Here is a 19,343-nt window from a genome sequence, read left to right as displayed (position 1 = left end):
AGTATATGTGCAAGGTGCCCAGTTCGATCATTTATTATAGTTTTACTTTTGTTTTTATTACATGATAAGTTGTAGGCTAACTAAATTCTTCTACATTTTAGTTTCTTCTTTATGTAAGTAACACGATGTTGGACAGTATGCGGTTGAATTTGAATTTTTTGATTTTGATTCAATACGCATTTTCAATATATAATTACAATTTCTTTCAGAATATCTCTTCATAGCGAACTGTTTCCTTGTACAGCGATTTAAAAATCTACATATCACCTAAACCATAAAAAAGACTGACGAAATGTGTTATAGCTCTTCCAATATCAATTGAAGAAGACAGTTATGTGAGGATCAAGCAATATTTCATAAATACGTTTGACACTCATACCAAATTAAGAAATGAAAAATAATTTTAACTCCCCGTCTATATATTCAATAAATATCTAACAAATCGTCAGTCCACGTGGACTCTCATCTCCACTGTTTACCAATCAAACATGTATGCATTTCTATTGGCCGAAGCTGTATGTACACCATTTTTTTGAAATATTCCTGGCAGATGTTGGCGTCGCTTTGATTAAATAGAAATATGGGCGTTTTTTAGACCATGGGCGAATGAAGACAATGCCCAGTGTGGTGAGAATCAAGACAGGTATGAAATTATTAATAAAGATTTAGATATACAAACACAGCAAGTTATTCTAAATATATCCGAATGTTTAAAAAAGGAAAATATTCAGAATTTGAAAATGCACATAATAAAAATTGATGAATTAAGAGTAAATAAATTTACCATCTTTCGAGTAGTCATGAATCAGTTGACAGAGCTAATGAAAATTTTATAAGTAGGACAATTTATAGTTTATATGAGGAGAACGGGATTGCGAAAAACAGTATAATAGTACACGCTGGAAGCAAAGACGGATTCGTGCCTAATGCTTTATTAATACCTGCTCAAAAAATTGAGATTTGTGCAGGTGATTATCATGGAGATATGACAGTAGAATTATTTGAAAAGTGGTTTAATGAACAGCTTTTATCTAACATTCCACCACGCATACGAAATAGTAATAGTGACTAAGCTCAAATTTTAGCATATAAGTTTGAAAAAAATATTCCTATTTCTGTCAGCCATCGTAAAAAAGACCCAACAAATAAAGAACTGCTTACTGTTGTTAAAGGTCTGGAGTTGAGGCAATTCATTATCTTGACAAGCTGTGCAAAGAACAGGGTCACACTCTCCTCAGACTACCTCCTCACTATTGCATATTTAATCCTATAGAGTTAATATGGACAAACGTAAAATCAGAATTACGAAAATGTTAGTCTCCAGATATGAGTAAAGAGGTTGTAACTGTGAAGAAAGTTATAACAGCAGACTGCCAAGAGCTCTGGAAAAACTATATTGAACATATTATCGAAGTAGACGAAAATGTGGAATCACCCTATTAACAACCCACCATACTTCAATGAAATGATGACTCTAGTCCAGACGATTCTTTTTTCTTTTGTTTTATTTGCAAAGAATTTATTTTTCTTCGTGGTTTTTGCTTTGAAATTTCGTTTTCCAGAAAAAAAAACGGATGGATAATTTACAAAAAGGTTTCAGCTCACGTCTGGTACCCTGTTTAAGCCAAACTCCCTTACAAGCAGGTACATTTTACGTTTTATAATATAATATTCAGTTGTAGCTAGTTAGCGAGGTATAATAATAATTTTTTTAATTTCCAAGTTCAAGTTTTTTAATTCCACAATTAAATGTATGTTTCTAAATAACGGCGTATAAAGCCGTCCAATTAACAATGATTCGATGGCCTTTTAACGAATACTTTCTCGCATAAGCTATACATATTTTTAAAAGTATTTATAAAAATATTGAATTTATAAAATGAGGCATCTACGCCTAAGGTAGATAGATCAAACATGATTGTCGTGGGTATTTATAATTTGCAATTGATATTGGAAAATCTATAAGGACACTGTAAATGGTGTATTTTTTACATCAGAGCGTGTAGTTGAAGGTTGATAATCAGCATTCAACTCTCATTTCTTTTCATTTATTTGAAATTATGGTAATAGAACAATTTGAATTATTTGTAATATTAAACGGTTGTAAGCTGGTTTACATGTAATCGACTGCCGTCGAACATGAAAAGAATGACAGTTCAGTTACTAAGTTACTCAGTTAGTAAAAGAATGATCATTCGATTTAATGTCAATTCCATAATCTTTAAAAAGAAAAATGCCTAAGTTTGGGGGGATTAATTCTGTGGGTTTGAAATTCACCACATTTCATGATTAGGTGAGTTTATCGCCCAGAAGTATGTTGTTCACATGTGCGAATGCATTATTTTACTCCAACTACTGATCTATCCTGAAATGAATATCGCTAAATGGGAAAACTATTTTTCTAGAAGCAACAAAAGTTTTTACGCCAAGAATAAAACGCAGTAATGTACTACCTAGAAAGCATTCTTGTTCTCATCCGAGTATCAAAGTGTCAGATGTGATCGTTCTATCGAGCGAGTGGGAGTGCCTTCCTCACACTCCCTCTGTCCCACATCGGTATTTTCAGCGACAATAAACGCAACATTGTTGTTAGTTGCACAAGTGCTTTTATACCCGAAGTATTCATCATTTTATCAATTAGCAGATACAAAGTATTAGATTTTGAACTCTCTTATCTGTTTTATTTGATATGTTGCCTTATAATCCGGTCAATATAAACATTTAAAATAACAAAAATTCCCAGAAAGTCGAATATTTATGGAGACATGGGGTTTACTGTTACAAGTGAAGTTTGTATCGATCCTATGTGTGCTACAAAAGTTATTCGAGATCAAAGGTCAAAATTAGAGGTTTTTGGATTTTTCTCGTGAGTTATATTAAAAAAAAAACGTCAGACCAAAGCTGTAGATCTTAAAATTCTCTACAAAAATGCTCTTAATGATTTTTTTCCAAGAGTTTCATTTCCCTTGTACTCCCCAGTAACTGTCATGACAATTTTAGGATAATTTAAGAGAACAATACCTGTCAAGCTCTTCTTCCTGCTTTTGCTGGATGTTCATAAATTTCTCAAATGTGCCTGAGTCATTGGTATCTCCATTAGAATCACTGAAATCTTCCTCTATTGTATTAAACTGTACATTGGAACAAGACTGTCCTTAGCAATTGATACTGGACCTCCGAGCTCCAATATCATAAAATTTTTCAATTGCATAAATTTCTTCTTGAAAAATTCTTGGTACGCTGCCCAGACTTTCAAAGTCTTTTGTTCTGGACCTGTACACTTCTATTCCAGTTCCGTCTGCTGTTTTTGATCCATTCGTATACCATCAACTTACCAATAGATCAAGCCAACAAATAACCCGAAAGCAGTAGACGGTTATTGTGACCGCACGACAGCGACAGTGTTCTCAATGTTGTCGCGAAGATTGCGTACAGCAGAAAATTAGCGAAAATTGCTAACAGCCAGCCCTGGCCGGTTAATGTATGACATGGATGAGGTAAGACTTGACCCTAGAGGTAGCGGAATGGTTACATTTACTAGAAACCTTTGAATTAAACAAGAAATTAGTTTTTACCTATAACAGTAAACTTGCTATATTAGGTAGGGTAAATAAATAACAACTACTGCTTATTACATTTAAGTAATATATAACCAATTTCTTGTTAAATAAAAATAGGTTAGGTTAGGTTGAACGCAATAGGTACTCGCGTTTTATTATCTGACGAAGGTTTGTTGAAATTTCAAATATCGTTCCCTGGCCCTTAATCAATCAGATCAATGAATAATATATGTTTGCATCAGATTAAACAGTAAATATATAATTGTTTGGAACATCTGTGCCTAATCCATGATAATCGCCTTATATAATTTCTATTACCAAGGGAAATTATACTAGAACGCAGTGCATAACTTAAAAGTATTAAGTTTAAATATTGTAGTGCATGAATTTGCTATGAATGACTTTACTAAATTGTCTATGTCTGATGCAGTCCTATTCCCAAAACCATTTAATTTACTTTGCTTTGGATATCATTGGACCAGTAATTTTATTTATTTGTGGTTTACGGGCAAATTTACGAATTTATACCGGATTCATACCTGAATAGAATTTTATTGTATTTTATGTTATTGTCAATTACTAGATGCAATTATATTTGCAGATTTTTTTTGTAGTCAATGATTTCTGTGCTTCTCCACCGCCGTAATGCAGATTGCTTCAGCTGCTCAACTAAAGTCACGCCACCGTTTTCATATTTTCGTTAGATGGTACAGATACCAGTCGTCCGGAACGCGGCGCGTCGGTAACAGATTTCGTTCTTAAGAGTATCTGGTACGTCTTTCAAACTGTTGAAAGATTTGGTAGCGACGAATTCGGAAAGAGTTGTTGAAATTCGGTAAACATAGTTTCGTAATTCCCGTTCGTACACAGATACGACGAAACAAAAAAAACTTTCTTGAATCGTGAACTTGTATCGGTTATTCATTAGAAAAACGCGTCTACTCGATAAGCACGTATTATCAAGACACAGACACAACTGTCTGATGCAAGAGTATGCTTCAAGCTTTGCCTGACTTATAAAAAGCTCTATATTCAAATCAGTTCATGTTTGATATTCTAATTAACCCTTTTTTACTGTGCAAAAATCCATTCCATCTATTTAACTACAATCATCAAATGAGATTTTTCTCTTTCTTTCTCTGTATTGAACTTTCGAAATTCTACCTTAGAATCCTATATCATAGATTTTGTTGTGTTTTATATATTTAGTATATTTTGAAATTTGTTATTTGGTTCCAGTATCAAAATAAAGTTACGTGAGAAACAAACTATGACATAGTAGCTTCATTTATGTTTGTTTATCTAACGGGAGAACATGAAAAAATATCAAATCCTTGTTTTATATTTGTTTGATACTTATTGTCTCTTTTTTGTAATTAAGTCTCATGCTTCAATACTCGTATAACATATCTAGAAAATACCAATAGGGTGTAACCCAAAATTTAGAAAAAGTGTTTTAAATCCTCATAATTTTCACGAGGACAGTTATATTTTTCAATAAAAAAGTCATTCGTTTCATAATGTCTAGTTAAATTCCTTATATAAGTTACACTACATCTTTTTTCATTTCCATATTTCCAAAACAATTCCACTCTTAAGTTATCCAATATGATTGGAATTTTTCAATTACTTACGGAGATATGCGTCAGTCACGTACACTTTATATTTCCGAGTACGTACTCAATAATGTTTACAATCGTGGGTTTACTTTATAATGGAACGCAACAGTCCGACCAAACGACGCAGCCACTAAATTCTATTGATAAATAATAGAAGAGAGCAATCAATCATCCCACATTCTACAATGCTACACACAAAGTAGCCAAATTTCACCAAAAGTGATTTCACAAAATAAATATTATATTGTATTATTTTGTCAATCCTGAATTCTAATTTTGAACATAAAAAATTAGAATGCCAATACTTTTTAAATAATGGGAACAGAAATCATTTTATACCGAACAAAAATCACTTCAACTCTCTTAAATGTATTTATTTCACGTACAGGGTGGCTAAACACGAATACAAAGTGGTCTGAGAATAATCCTCACGTGTTATGTATACAAGGCGAAACGGTTCGAGTCCCCATTTCTTCAATCAAACAGTAAATGGTTTCGTGGCATCTAAGCATTCCTTATTTTATTAAATGTGCCCTTGTGACAAACTAGTACAGAAAATAAGCGGGAGCATATTGTCCATAGGTTGGACGAGGAAGTCTATTTCCACGGATCGACTGTTTTGATTTCTATTTATGAAGTAAGCTGGAGGAGATTAATTATTGCATTGCATCAACAGGTAGTCCAAAACCGCGGTTATGCCACAAAACATGGATGCTGTGCGTAAAGTCATATTGTAAGATCATTATGTGACATATCCTGAGATTAAGGCATACTAGGGCACTAGTTCCTCTTGCATATATTCAATATAGCAAGAAAATTTGGCTGTCGAAAAGATTAGTTTGTATTGGATATTTGCAGACGTTTGTTGTTGATAAATCACATTTCTTAAGAACTCCGTAACTCTGCAAAATGAAACTGAGTGTAGTCATCAACATTATCAGTACATAAATACATCTGAATTCAAGAGCCAATAGTGGATCGATCTGAATAATTCTAGTATATATATAAGTTAGAATATCAAATGTTCTTTTTACTTCTTCATAGCAGGAATCACGAGCGCTGCATATATTCCACCTACTATGTCTCATACTATCTTAAATGATAAATTTTTTGTGAAAACTTCAAAACTTACAATCCACAATCTCATAAAACTTTTTACTTATCACTTTTTCTTTCTCATAATATGTTTGCCATGCATGTGTGGAGGTGAGCAGAAGATGTAGGCGACGATTCATGTATCAACGCATATGAATTTAAAACTAAACAAGCATCAAAGATATGGGTCTTTCCAGACAACCTAAATCCAACAGTTGTTCCCGCAGGTAGTACTTCATAGCTTTTCTATATATTTTTAGAGCAACGAAGATTGGTGAATTCTGAATGGTATATTAGCATTAGTTTGCCAGAAGTTTTGGCAAAAATCAGGGAAACCAAACGCACAAGACGAATCATTCTCCATTACGACAATGCGAGCTCTCAGACATCAATTCAGACGTTTTTGAACAGTCAAGATATCGAATTGATGGGTTACCCTTGCTTGGCACCAAATGATTTCTTTTTATTCATTCAGAGCTCAACGTTTTTCTATACCCGAAGAAGCGGTTGAGCATTCGAATCACATGTTTTTAAGGTACCCCAATCGGAGTGAAAAAGAATTGTTCGGCAATTGGTTCAAACGCCTGCAAAAGTGTATTGATCCTAATGGAGAATAATTTGAAAAAGAAGCTATATCCAATTATAACTATTTGTTTCCATTTGTATATCCCAAAACTAAAGTAGCAATCCTCGTAAAAGAGGTCACCAGAGATTCAAGCTGTTGTCTACGCATTAATGGCTCCAACAATGTTTTTAATAGAATTGAAAACAGTAAGAGAAAAGCATTTAAAACGACATCAATTTCATATGTTATTTTAATTGTTGAGACAAGAGTACGTATATCCATTATTTGAAAATCATCAATTTATGTATTTTTTCTAGTGAATAGTTAACAATACAAATAAAGAACAAGGAATAACACTTTGATGGTGGCTTTTTAATCGACAAAACAAGGATGCTTCATTTTTGTATGCGATAATCACGTCAATAATTTTGTTTATTTCTTATAAATTGGTAGATCATCATATTTCAGAGATGGTCTCATAGAATTATTTTATTCACTCAATGATAATGAAAATATTTTTGATGAGCACTTTCCGTTGCATTTTCTCAACTGTTATCACAATAACATTAGAAGAGAGAAAATTGAATACAATTGTAAGAAACTCTCATAATGTGTACGAAACATTGAAACCAAGAATTTATTGCGCCCCTTATTTTTGAAGTTGAAGACAGCCAGGAAGGACAAATGCAATAAACTTTAGAAGGATACTGAAAGGAACAATTGCGCTCACAGCGGGGGGATGTGGTGTGATAGGAGAGATGTACCTAAGTGACCCACCTGATCACATGCGTACGCTTGAGAGCACACGACATTGATGACTGCGCAATTAAAAAAATTGATGTGCTTGTTAGTGATTATATTTTTCCATTCGAATAAACTATGTTATTTTGATCTGGCTGGCACAACTTTTTAAGTGGGTACGAGGACTAATCCCTTTGCTCAACCACTTGGCAAAGATATCGTTTTATATTCCATAAAAATTTCTCAATATCTGTAAACCTCTGATATAAATCCATTCCTACAAAATTGCTTGCATTGAAAATTCAGGAAACAGTTGGTTACTTCGTGGGCCAATATATGGCATATGCTCAAGCCATTAGAAGACAGTCTCGGATATCGCAGCAAGACATCACCTTTTACCACGTCCTCTGATACTAAAGACTTCCTCAATGTATCTACCAAATCGTTGTGACTTTCTGTTCGAGTAATATCAACCATTTATCGACAAGTTACTCAATGTATGAGTTAAAGTATTATGTTCATAACATAACGCACTTTACATTCTAACCTGACCACTTAGTTCATATATTGCTCAAAATTCACTGGACATATTCACCATATAAAAGCTAGCAGTTCCAAAGGAAGAAAAGTAGCAAGAAGACGGTATAAGTGGAAATATAATGGAATAGTCTAGTGAAATACAAGTAACAAAAGGCTTTTAACGCCAGCAAGAGTTCCAAAGGAATGCTGGAATAACCTCATGTTCTATTTTCTCTGTTTCAGCTTGTATTCATTTCATTTATTTATAGAAAAAAGTATTAGAAATACACAAAAAGGAAATTAGAATGTAACGTACGTGGTCGGTTGGTAGCACTAATTCTTGTTTGGTGGTGACATTGGAAATATCAGTTGAATTAAAAATTTTGCTTTTGTCAGGAAAAAACTGATCCTGTAAGTGGAGTTTCAGATGAAGAACTTCAATTTACATCACCAGAATTGCGGAAAGTGACCTCTACCGCTGTAAATAATTTATTCCCACAATAATTATGCATATGGAAAATTTGTGGCTTGGTGTTCGGATAAACAACACTACTTCAGAACTTTCTATAAATCCATTTCTTCAATGGAAGAATAAAATTAGGGTAAATTTTACAGAAATGATCCGACGTATAATCGTTCTAAAGCTTTAATGGGAAATCGATTCTTTCCCACAATGCTGCGGGTAAAAGGTTTATTCTGTGGTAATAAAAATATTTTAGTTAGATTCATCACTATGAATGAAATATTACTATTAATATTGTTTTATGTATGTTATGTAACAACTCTAAACCGAATCAAATTTTATTGAAGTTTATATTTAGACATGTACGAAGGTTGTTTGGAAAGTTTCCGACCCAACTAGGGACAAAGACATTTTTTTACCATGACATTTCCATTTTTAAACACTTAAAAACTATATGAAATAAGTTATAACCGTTTTAGAGTGTGGTACTTCGATAAAAAAGTTGTGAATCTCATACTTTGGTATGAGTACTTAATGGTGAGAGCTTGCCTTTACTTTATGAATCAGAACTTTGCAGGGTTTTGGTAAAAAAAGTATTTAGGGGACCCATTTATCAATTTCTAAAAGAAGCTCCAAATTCCCAGTATTTGATGAAAAAAGTAAGCCAGTAATTATTGCTTAGCTTTTGTAAGACATTTTATAATTACTTGTAGTAGCTAGCTGCGATATTTGGCTTTGCAGGGGAATGTGGAAGCCCTCAAAAATTGAGTATTGAAGACATAGAAGATGTAGGTTTAATATTAGTTGTAAAAGTGCCACGTTCAAAAATTGACAAGGAACGAAGTTTTGTCATTAGAGGTTTTAAGGCTGAAAAAAAATTAAAGTTGATCGATATATACCGTAAATACACGGAATTGCGTCGCAGTTATATTCCACATAAACGTTTTTTTAACATATACCAAAATGAAATTTGCAGTATACAAGCTATTGGTGTAAACACATTTGTTAAAATAAAATTGCAAAATCTCTGCATTTGGGGAATCCTGAGCTATACAAAGGTCACTGCTTCAGGAGATCATCTGAAATACTTCTTGCAGATACTGGAGCAGATAAACTAGAGTTTAAACGACACGGCGGATGGAAATCGTCGATAGTAGCGGAAGGATACGTAGAGCAATCACTTGCAAACAAACTCAATATTTCAAGCTGAAGGAAATGACAATGTACAAATACCAAGTATTAGTACATTTAGAGAAGTCACACATTAAGAAGTAGAATTTAAAAATAATTCACTAAGAAATTAATTAATATTAAAAATTTTAAAAATTGTACATCTACTTTTAATATTGATGGTACAAATAATGCTTAAGTTGAATTATTCCTAATTACTAGTTCCTAGCTTTCTCAATGTTAACCGATAGTGTTAATTAATTATTGATGTTGATTTTGAATTACGCTTTTTATTTTTCTAGGCTTAAGTAAAACATTTTTTTCATGAACGTAGAAAAAATATTGAAGGCAACTCGTGGAAAAAGTGTTTATTGCACTCGGCACGGAACGGCTTCGTTAAACAAATTCACGTCGCGTGCAATAACCACTAACTTTTAGTCTTGTTGCATAAATAACTGTTACTTATCAAATTCCAATGAAGTTTGAATGAATGAAGTTTTATTAATGCCTGTGGTATATTGTTATTTTACGACCACACTTGAGAACTTTTTATTAGTAAATAAATAATTCATACCTGTTCAGAATTGAGAACAACGAACACGAAGTGAGCGCATTCTGGTAACAGCTTTTTCATGATAACTATCTAGAAAATTATGATCGATTTTCAATAATATATTAATATAAAACATCCAACATTTCATCCAAAATCTATAAACTGAAGGATCCTAATGAACCTACATAATAAATTTATAGAAAGCTATATTTTTCAAACCGTCTTCTATTTTCATATCGTCGTTTAGCACTCTACCCCATAAAACTTTTTCTAATATCGAAAAACATGGCAAAAATCGTTTTTCTCACTGTCTGGGCTACCAATCATTCGAAAAAAAAAACTTTATGGATTGAGAAGCAATTTACGTTAACTTGAGTTACCTATATGTCATTATTTGTAAAAAATAACGATTCCAATATTCGTTCAAGCTATACTAAAACTACATGTAAAGAATATGAATTACCTTATATTATAAAAATCATGTCTATCTCAATCACCTTATTTTTTTTCAATGGAATTGTGAAATAAATATTCAATGGAAAGATGGAAAAATCATGATGTCATTCAATAACAAATAAGGTGAGTTAGATGGCGACAAATGCAAGTTTATAGAAGAAAAAATTGGGGAGCTTCAATTCAAGTTGCAATACAAATGAATAATATGTATAGAGGGTGTTTCAAAAATAATATCGGTTTATAATGTCAACTTAGTTTATTAAATAACACCGGTCTATAACATTTAGGTGCACGGGTTATATGTTATTTATTTTTTGTCTTTATACCTAGAAATAAGAATAAGAACAAAAAATACTTCTGAATTTGCTTTTATGAATATAAAATCAACGAAAGTATAGAAATATAGAAAATCCACAAGGGGATGATTTATTAAAACATATCAAAAATCAACAATTTAAAAATAGATTTTGAAATCATCAATAACTTCTTACTAGTATTCCGTATATTTAATTGCAGTTAATAACTGTCGTAATTTTCTTTGAGATGTACGGAATATGCTAATGGAATAGATGGAAGTTTATTCCTATTAAGTAGTAGAACAGCTTTCAGACTTTTAGTCGAACTGTCAATAAAAAGACGCCATTCAGATGTATGACATGTAATATCGATTTCTTCAAATAGACAATGGAACGAGAAAATTCTTCATGACCCTTTCTTTGACAGGATATTCAAACATCAGATTTAATTAAGTTCCATTAACCTAATCACGATGCTAGTAACTCGGCTTTACTTTTTAGAGGATTTAAGTCTCTTATTAAGTCATTGAGATCTTGAGAGTAGATGCGGTATGATATTTTGTATTCAGATTGAAAAACGAATTCAAAATGTATGGATACAGATTAACTTCTTGATTATAGGCTGCCTTGAAAAAGTAGCTGCTTTTCCAACAATGCGGCTTTTCTTTTGTATGTGGTATTGGAACAGATAAAGATGGTAGGTCACGATAAGTTATATTCTTAAAATTCTCACCACTGAGTGAATTCACAATACTAAAATAACAATAAGTGAAATGATCACTGAGTTCCCTCCAAATTCTCGGCACAGCAAACTTCATTGCTTTTTATTCACCTCGGTACCAACCCACCATAAAACATAACATAACGTAAACCTAGTTCAAATTATTATAAGAATAAGTTTATAGAATAAATAAGGTAAAATGAACTTATAGGTCAAAAACTTCACAGACGTCATTGTCTTGTGTGTTGAAAGACAAGTTAAATTCTTCATCAAACATATTAGATTACACTCATTTTTCAGTTCAATGTTATGTTTTCTTGAACCATGTACATATATTGAATGCATTATAGATATGTTTAAATATTTTTGTGTTGGCCTTACTCTACTGCAGTGGATGTGATTCTAGGAAATATGACTTCAACCTTGTATCTGCAAGAGTTATATGATACATGTGGAGCTCCTTTTTGTCTTGATTTCTAACTGGTAGATCAAAGTAAGCTTGGTATACCTCGCAAATCTTTGAATTTGTACTTTTTCTCTCTCACTTATAAATTGGCCGCGAATATAATAAAACGAGTCAGCATCTCGTTAACAACTTCTTGTAGCCGTTTTGCACAGATTGATACAGCGAAACATGATATGGAAGACGTTTACAACGAGCGATGCAAGAAACACTGTTTACACGTCCTCTTACTCCTCTTTCTACAATAATAGCGCGCGAAAACCGATATTGATTGGGCGCAAAAATCAAACATTGTCAAATCACTGTTCTTAAAAGCAAATATTTTCAAATTCTAATCACACTTCTTTTTATGTATATGATTTTATGATAAGAATATTTTTAATTAAACCCCTGCGCAAAGAAAATTTCTTTTGGTGACCTGTGTAATCATTCAAAAAGGAAACCTCAATATAAACCTCAAAGTATAGCGCATCGTAGTCTATGGTTTCAAACACATGTATAGCCAGCTCTTCGATATCTTGGAAAAACTCTTCTTTGGGCTTAGATGTACAAAATTGTCACACATTTTCATTTGGATTCAAAATTTTTTCCACGTAAATATGTCTCTATGAATCTGAATGAATAGTAATCTGACTACCATTATACATCGGCATGGATCGCTCGACCATCTGGAATGATTTCGAAGTTCACCAGGAATGATTTCGAAGTCCACCAAACACTCGTAATTTCATCACACATACGACAAATATTATGATTATACTTGTACAAACACTGATTTTCCATGTTCGGGCTGGACTGTTTAGATGAATCCATTTTTATCACAAGTGAAAATACGTCTAATAAAACGATCCTCTATTGGCCGATCAAGGACCTGTTGTATGATATATATATATATATATATATATATATATATATATATATATATATATATATATATATATATTCTTACCCCAATATCCTCTTCTGGTGGACGACCTGAGCGCGAACATTTTATCTTGAACTTCACATATTTTCTTTAACGCAACAGCTGCTTTAAACTTTTGTTTCGAGCAGTGTCTTAACAACACCAAGTTTTATATTTATCGCACTCCAAACTTTTATTACAAAAATGTTCTGCATCGTAAATGACGTAAGCATTTTCACAAATTAAAACATTAAACACCCTCTGTATAGCAGTTTCATACATACCCATTGATTCCATTACCCTCACTATAATGTTGTCCTATTTAATTTGAATCTGGTTCATATCGATTAACCATATATGCGAATGATGTGGCTTTCACGATCATTCAAAAAGAACCCTTTTTAACCAATTTATATTTTTAAGTGGCTTTTGCAGCTTTCCATGTTTATTTACTCATCTGTTTGGGTCAAATTTAGTAATTAAATTTTCACATCCTTGTTGATTGATAGGCTGGTACCTATACACCGTTGTGTAGAGAATCATTGTAAATCCAATATGGGCTCCATCAAAATGACGGATTTATTTGTTTTCAGACCTTTTTTAAGGGTATCAGGTAAAAGAGCTTTCCAGGCAACGCGCAATCCATAGGGGTTCACAGAGCTCAGACAATCCATACGTAGTGAGGAGATAAGGAATAAACACTTGTATTTTATGACGGCTGCATTCTCAATTTGAGAGTGGGAGCCACGAGAAGGCACCTAGCGAGGGGTTGTCCTAAATTTTGACTTAGCGTAATGGTACATAGGTTTATTATTACTGTACAATTTTTCAACCTCTTCCAAATTACTTTCCAGGCATCCCTTGAAGTGAGCTTTGAAAAACTTGTTTGATCAACATAAAGTTCACCCTTCCTCGCGTTCTTAGAAATAAATCACTTGGTCTAAAATATAATAAGTTTTCCTGTCGAGTGCAAGTATGTGTAAATTTCGGACATTTTACACACGTGATCAGGCTTCATATAGTTAACCGTGAGAGAATCGGGGATTTTCTAAATGCAATTCCGATACCTGTAATATCTGCCCTTGCACTTTGTTGTTTTGAATTGGAATGGAAGTTCAGTGAGAGTAATTAGAATCATAATCATTAGCATCTAACGAAAAAATGACACCTAGCCTCAAAAATTCAAATAAATTTATTCTCGAAAATTACGAAGTAGGCGATATCTGTTAATTTTCTTTCAAACTGCGATAGAGGTGAACGACAAAACCAACAAATTTTGTTGCTCTATGAACAAAAGAAAGTGTTATTTGAAATTTTAGTCGGAATACTAAAATAATAGAACTGTATAAAAATGTTGGTAAAAATTGTAGTGTTACAAATGTTCTATTCAAATGGCCAATAAAACTCATGTGTCCCTTTTTGGTAGTTTTGTGTCTCTTCCTTCCGTTCTTACATGAACAAATACATTTCCAATATTTAGTTACATCATTCACATTAATTGTTTTCTCATGAGATACTTCTACTTGTACAGTGAAAATTGGTGAAAATTCCAGCATTCTTGTCTCTTTATCAACTCTAAAGGATGTCATTTGGAAGCAAGAGTCATACTTTCTTGTTTTGCTTAAAAATTGATTTGATCCATCTGTAATACTCAACAATTAAGTTTTTAAAGGCTCTTCTGGTTCACCAAGTAATTAAAGTGAACACCACTGGAACAGCACAGTCCAATAGTTTTTATTTGAGAGCATCGCAATAGTAACATTTTTTATTTATTGAGCCAATGACAATCAAAGGATGATTATGATATTCAATTGAAGGATCATATTGAAACCCACTACCATTGAACTGCATTATGAATTCTACTCGCCTACGTAAGTTCTGGCGTTTCTATCGCTCTTCTAGCTGCCTGCAGCGTTGCTTGCCAGATCAAACTCTTGTCTGAAGAGGAGTTTCAGCTGCTCCCAAATCATTTTGTCGTTCAGCTTGCTGTTGTCTTCTCAGCTCTGCATAAACCGAGGGTTCTTGATTTCGTGCAACTTTTGCTGCACGGGCCCGTGACGAATTTTTGTACAGATCAGATTTCCACTTTCGAGGCATTTTTAAAGAAGAACAAAGTAGACATTAAAACCATAGAGTAAAATTTGGAACAAAGAATAGCATCTAACCACATAAATGACATATAACTTCAATAATTGAAATAGTTTTATACTGCATATATAATGACAGAAAAAAATAACAAAAAATATAAAAATATTTCAGCTGAAACTATAGTCAACTGGATTGGGTATTGATATGACCTTCGGTGATACATTGCAACGGAATTACAGTACTCAGGGTTGGAACTTACTGGACTGCTAGATAGCGTTGAAGAAGCTAGAATTTGAGATTTTTTGACAAATAATTTATTGTTTCATAAAAAGTATCCTATGTTACTTGTAATACCCTCAATAATATGTGTACTCGTACAATATAGCACCGATGATGATAAGTAGAAAATACTCATTTAATCACTAACATTACGAACCGGCTAATAACAATTAGTATAATCATTATCTTTGAAATAACACGAATTTCGCGAGAGGCGCCAGTAAAAAAAATGCAGTCGGGTTGCCAGATGCTATCCTCGTTTGACTTTAGATGCTCCACTCCAAATTTATTTTAGCGTGTTTTTTCCAATATCTCCATTTTCATCAAAACACAAATTTGTGTCTTAATCTCACGAACTGCTATGGAAGTCATTTTCAAATCTCCTACATTGAAAAAGAGACAAAATTTCATCACTTGTAGGTAGGAAATCGAGATATTTGTATTCATTCTATACGTTGGGGCCACACTAATAATGAAGGAATGGTCAAAACAAACTGAAGGTATTGGTTTGTGCTATAATTATACAAAAGCTTAGAGTAAAACCACGAAATGCAAAGTTATGACCAGAGACATTACTTAACTTCTTATTATTACATTAAAATTGAAACCTAGGTGTATAATGAGAAAATCTTTCTTTTAGTTAATCAGTTAATTCATAGATAATGTGAATATTGTATTGAAAGCTAAATTCTTAGACCTAGTCCTAGATACCAGTGATCTAAACCCATTCTTGAACAGCATAGAACTTAGTTCATTATTAATAGTTTTCACATGGTCAATATGGTTGGATTTGTTGTTCTTTTTAATAAATGACGTAGTTGGATAACTGGAACCTATGACCTATGATTTATATACTTGTTTAATTTTTTAGATCGGAAGTGTACCTGGCGTCGATTTTTAAACTCCTCTAAAGCAGGGAACAAACTAAACACTCATTCAGTGGCATCGACTGATACAGAATTGACTACTTTAGATACGCACGAGTTGTGGATACAGGACTCAGAACCAAAACCTTGCACTATGAGTGCTTTGGGACAATTCGGCACGGAGATGCTAAAATTGTCAAGAGGATTAGAAGCGGCCTCAAATAGTTTTGCCAAGGCATCGGAGAAAATAAGTACTCCGGTTTCTTCGTCAAATACGTTGAAATATGAGTAAGTGAATCTACCAGAAAATGTATTCATCTTGATTTCGGTATATTGATTATGATATAAATTTTATATCCCATTTTGTACTTATCATTGAGATTCTGATTACACTAATATCATACATAAAATCTAAGGATCAAGTTAAATTACTTGGTTCGTCTTTATACAAAAAATGAAGCAGAAACGAAGTTCGATACAAAATGTTTTTTTTTTATTTTTTTTTCCAAAATATTAACGTCCATATATTTTTACAAAATCTAAAATCGTTGAAAACGTTTTCCACTTTCAAGCTGATATAAATAAACATGGTTTTTATAGTCTTCAATAGCTTCTTGAGGTAATGAACATCGCTGTCCGCACAGCTTTCATAATGAGGAACAAGAAAAAGTCACTGAGCGATGACTGATTATGAGTGAATACGGGCAATGAGACATGAATTCGATGTTTTTCTCATTCAAATATTCAGTTGTGTGACGTGGTTTATGGAAGCTGGCATGAGGAATTCATCTGGAATATATATCTTTCTCACATATGAAAATTCATACAAAATTGATTTTATTGTAATCTGCGATGCTTTTCGGATTCAGAAATATACTGATGGTGACTACTTTGCACTCGAATAGAATCCTTTCACTAAAAAGTCTTGTAGCTCTCTTGTTTCTCAACATGTGCAGCGTTACCTATATTTCTATTGAGATAAATATTATCAAATCCAAAATTATCCACCCCATACTGTATACAGCATATGTAAAAAAAATGAATTCCCATTCAAGCCAATTCTATGATTTTCCGTTTTTTTACCTGTGTATTATTTCAAAAATAGTACATTTGTCTTGGATTACTTCAACCTAGTTTGATTCGTATCTTCTTGAGACTTGATATCATCATCACATAGAATATTTTGTAAAATCACAAAAATAAAAAATATATTGATGACAATTTTGATATGAACATGATCAATTACATTAAATCTGCTCTAAACTGTAGACGCTTCTTCGATTAATAGAATAATAATTGACAAAATCGATTAGATTACATCAAACTTCCACTATGTATGAGTTAAATAATATTGATTGAAATATTTTGTTCACAGTTCTGCTAACAAAAGTGAAGAAAATCTAGGAAATTCTCATTCCTCACTACTAAGTTCTGAATATGGGTCGTTTCAGTTTAGAAGAAGAAGGGCATCCACGTTTGATGGAGGAGAAAATAAAAGTAAATATCTCTCTCCTCAATGGCGGAAGCGCCGGGCAAGTTTTCATGAAAGCGTTGACCCAGACTCTAGCAAGAAAAATAGTACAAATGAAAAAATTGAAAGTGATTACACTCTTCCTAAACCGTGTACCTGTCCTTACTTTGGAAATCCTAACAATAAACCTCCACTTCCAGAACTGAAAATAGTACCTAGTGAAGTCATTGAATCGTCATTGAATAAAATAAAGAGAAATAACGATTTATTGCATATACCTCAGAAGAGATCTCCAGGTAGAAGTTCTGATTCCCCCGGTAGTGTTATGGTGACATGGGAGCAAAAGGGAAATAATCGAAGAGGTAGGTCACTGTATATCATAATTACATTATATTCATTATTTCCTTTGAAAATAATTTGTATTCTTATAAAGGTAAGTGGAGAAGATCAAAACCTTGGATCTTTCAATCAGATCCTGACCTATACAATGAACTATCAAATAATTCTGAATTACTCAGGTTCTTTGTTCAATATTTATGAAAATTTACCAAATTCATCAACATATTTTATATTTGTCTTTCATGTTATGATAACCATATCGTCTTTAAAGATTTTGTTTCAATAGTGGAGATTTGATGCTTGAAAATCGAGCGCGCTCAGGTCGTCCACCTACTTGGGAAGGGAAACCTAGTACCAGCACTCGCCGATTATCGGATTTCTTTCTATTCTTTGAAAATACGATAATAATAATAATCATTAGGTGAGATCTTTAAAAGTTATCAAATAGTGCCACACGATTTAAATGATATTCAAGCAAAACATTGAGTTGAGGTGTACCAATAGCTCTTTGCCATAACCAAATAAAATCGTTTTATTAGAGACATTATTACTTCTGATGAAATATAGATTTATCTAAACAATTTGAACATGGAAAATTCTTAATTGAGTGATGGGACAAAGGATAATTACACACAATGGTGTCGTGACTGGCGAAATTATTAAAGTTTCGTGTACTTCTAAATCATTCTAGATGTATATAGTAGATAGCTGATGCGAATGTAAGGGGTTTTATTTGAGAAATAATCAGGTTTAGCTAATCGAAAGCGGGTTTTGTTGCAAAAATATCACATAATGCGAAAGTTACGCTGAGAAAGACTGAAGAGCTTGGTGGTAGTATATCCATGATTTAATCCGCACCTTTCACCATCAATTCACTATAAATTCAGATCCATTGCAAAATTTGAAATCAAATGAGATGTTGGAAATGCAGTGCGTCAATTTTTTGCATCTAAACCCAAGGACTGGTTGTACCAAGATCTCAAAGAGCTTATTGAACGTTGGGTTAAGACAAATACTATATGATGGGCTCGAATATTAAGACTTTATTTTCATACAGGGTGTTTCTATATTCGACCGACAACGCTCTACCACAGAGAGATCTCAAAAAATGCTTCATTTTGATATGGGAATACGAACTCTTACGGGACCTAGTTGCTGAGATATAGGGTGTTCAA

The 19,343-nt window shown here is 32.9% G+C and overlaps 1 protein-coding gene across 1 annotated transcript in view; it reads left to right on the top strand.

Moving 5' to 3' along the window:
- The window catches only part of LOC130441881 (5-hydroxytryptamine receptor-like), a 366,379-nt gene that overhangs the window by 332,874 nt on the left and 14,162 nt on the right, over positions 1-19,343 (top strand). The window contains exons 5-6 of the mRNA XM_056775706.1: positions 16,364-16,646; positions 17,734-18,191. Coding sequence (XP_056631684.1) covers positions 16,364-16,646; positions 17,734-18,191 — 741 coding nt within the window. The remainder of the gene's footprint in view (positions 1-16,363; positions 16,647-17,733; positions 18,192-19,343) is intronic.

Source organism: Diorhabda sublineata, chromosome 3 (genome assembly GCF_026230105.1).
Source record: "Diorhabda sublineata isolate icDioSubl1.1 chromosome 3, icDioSubl1.1, whole genome shotgun sequence".
Lineage (NCBI taxonomy): Eukaryota > Metazoa > Arthropoda > Insecta > Coleoptera > Chrysomelidae > Diorhabda > Diorhabda sublineata.
This window is presented reverse-complemented; position numbering and strand designations above follow the sequence as displayed.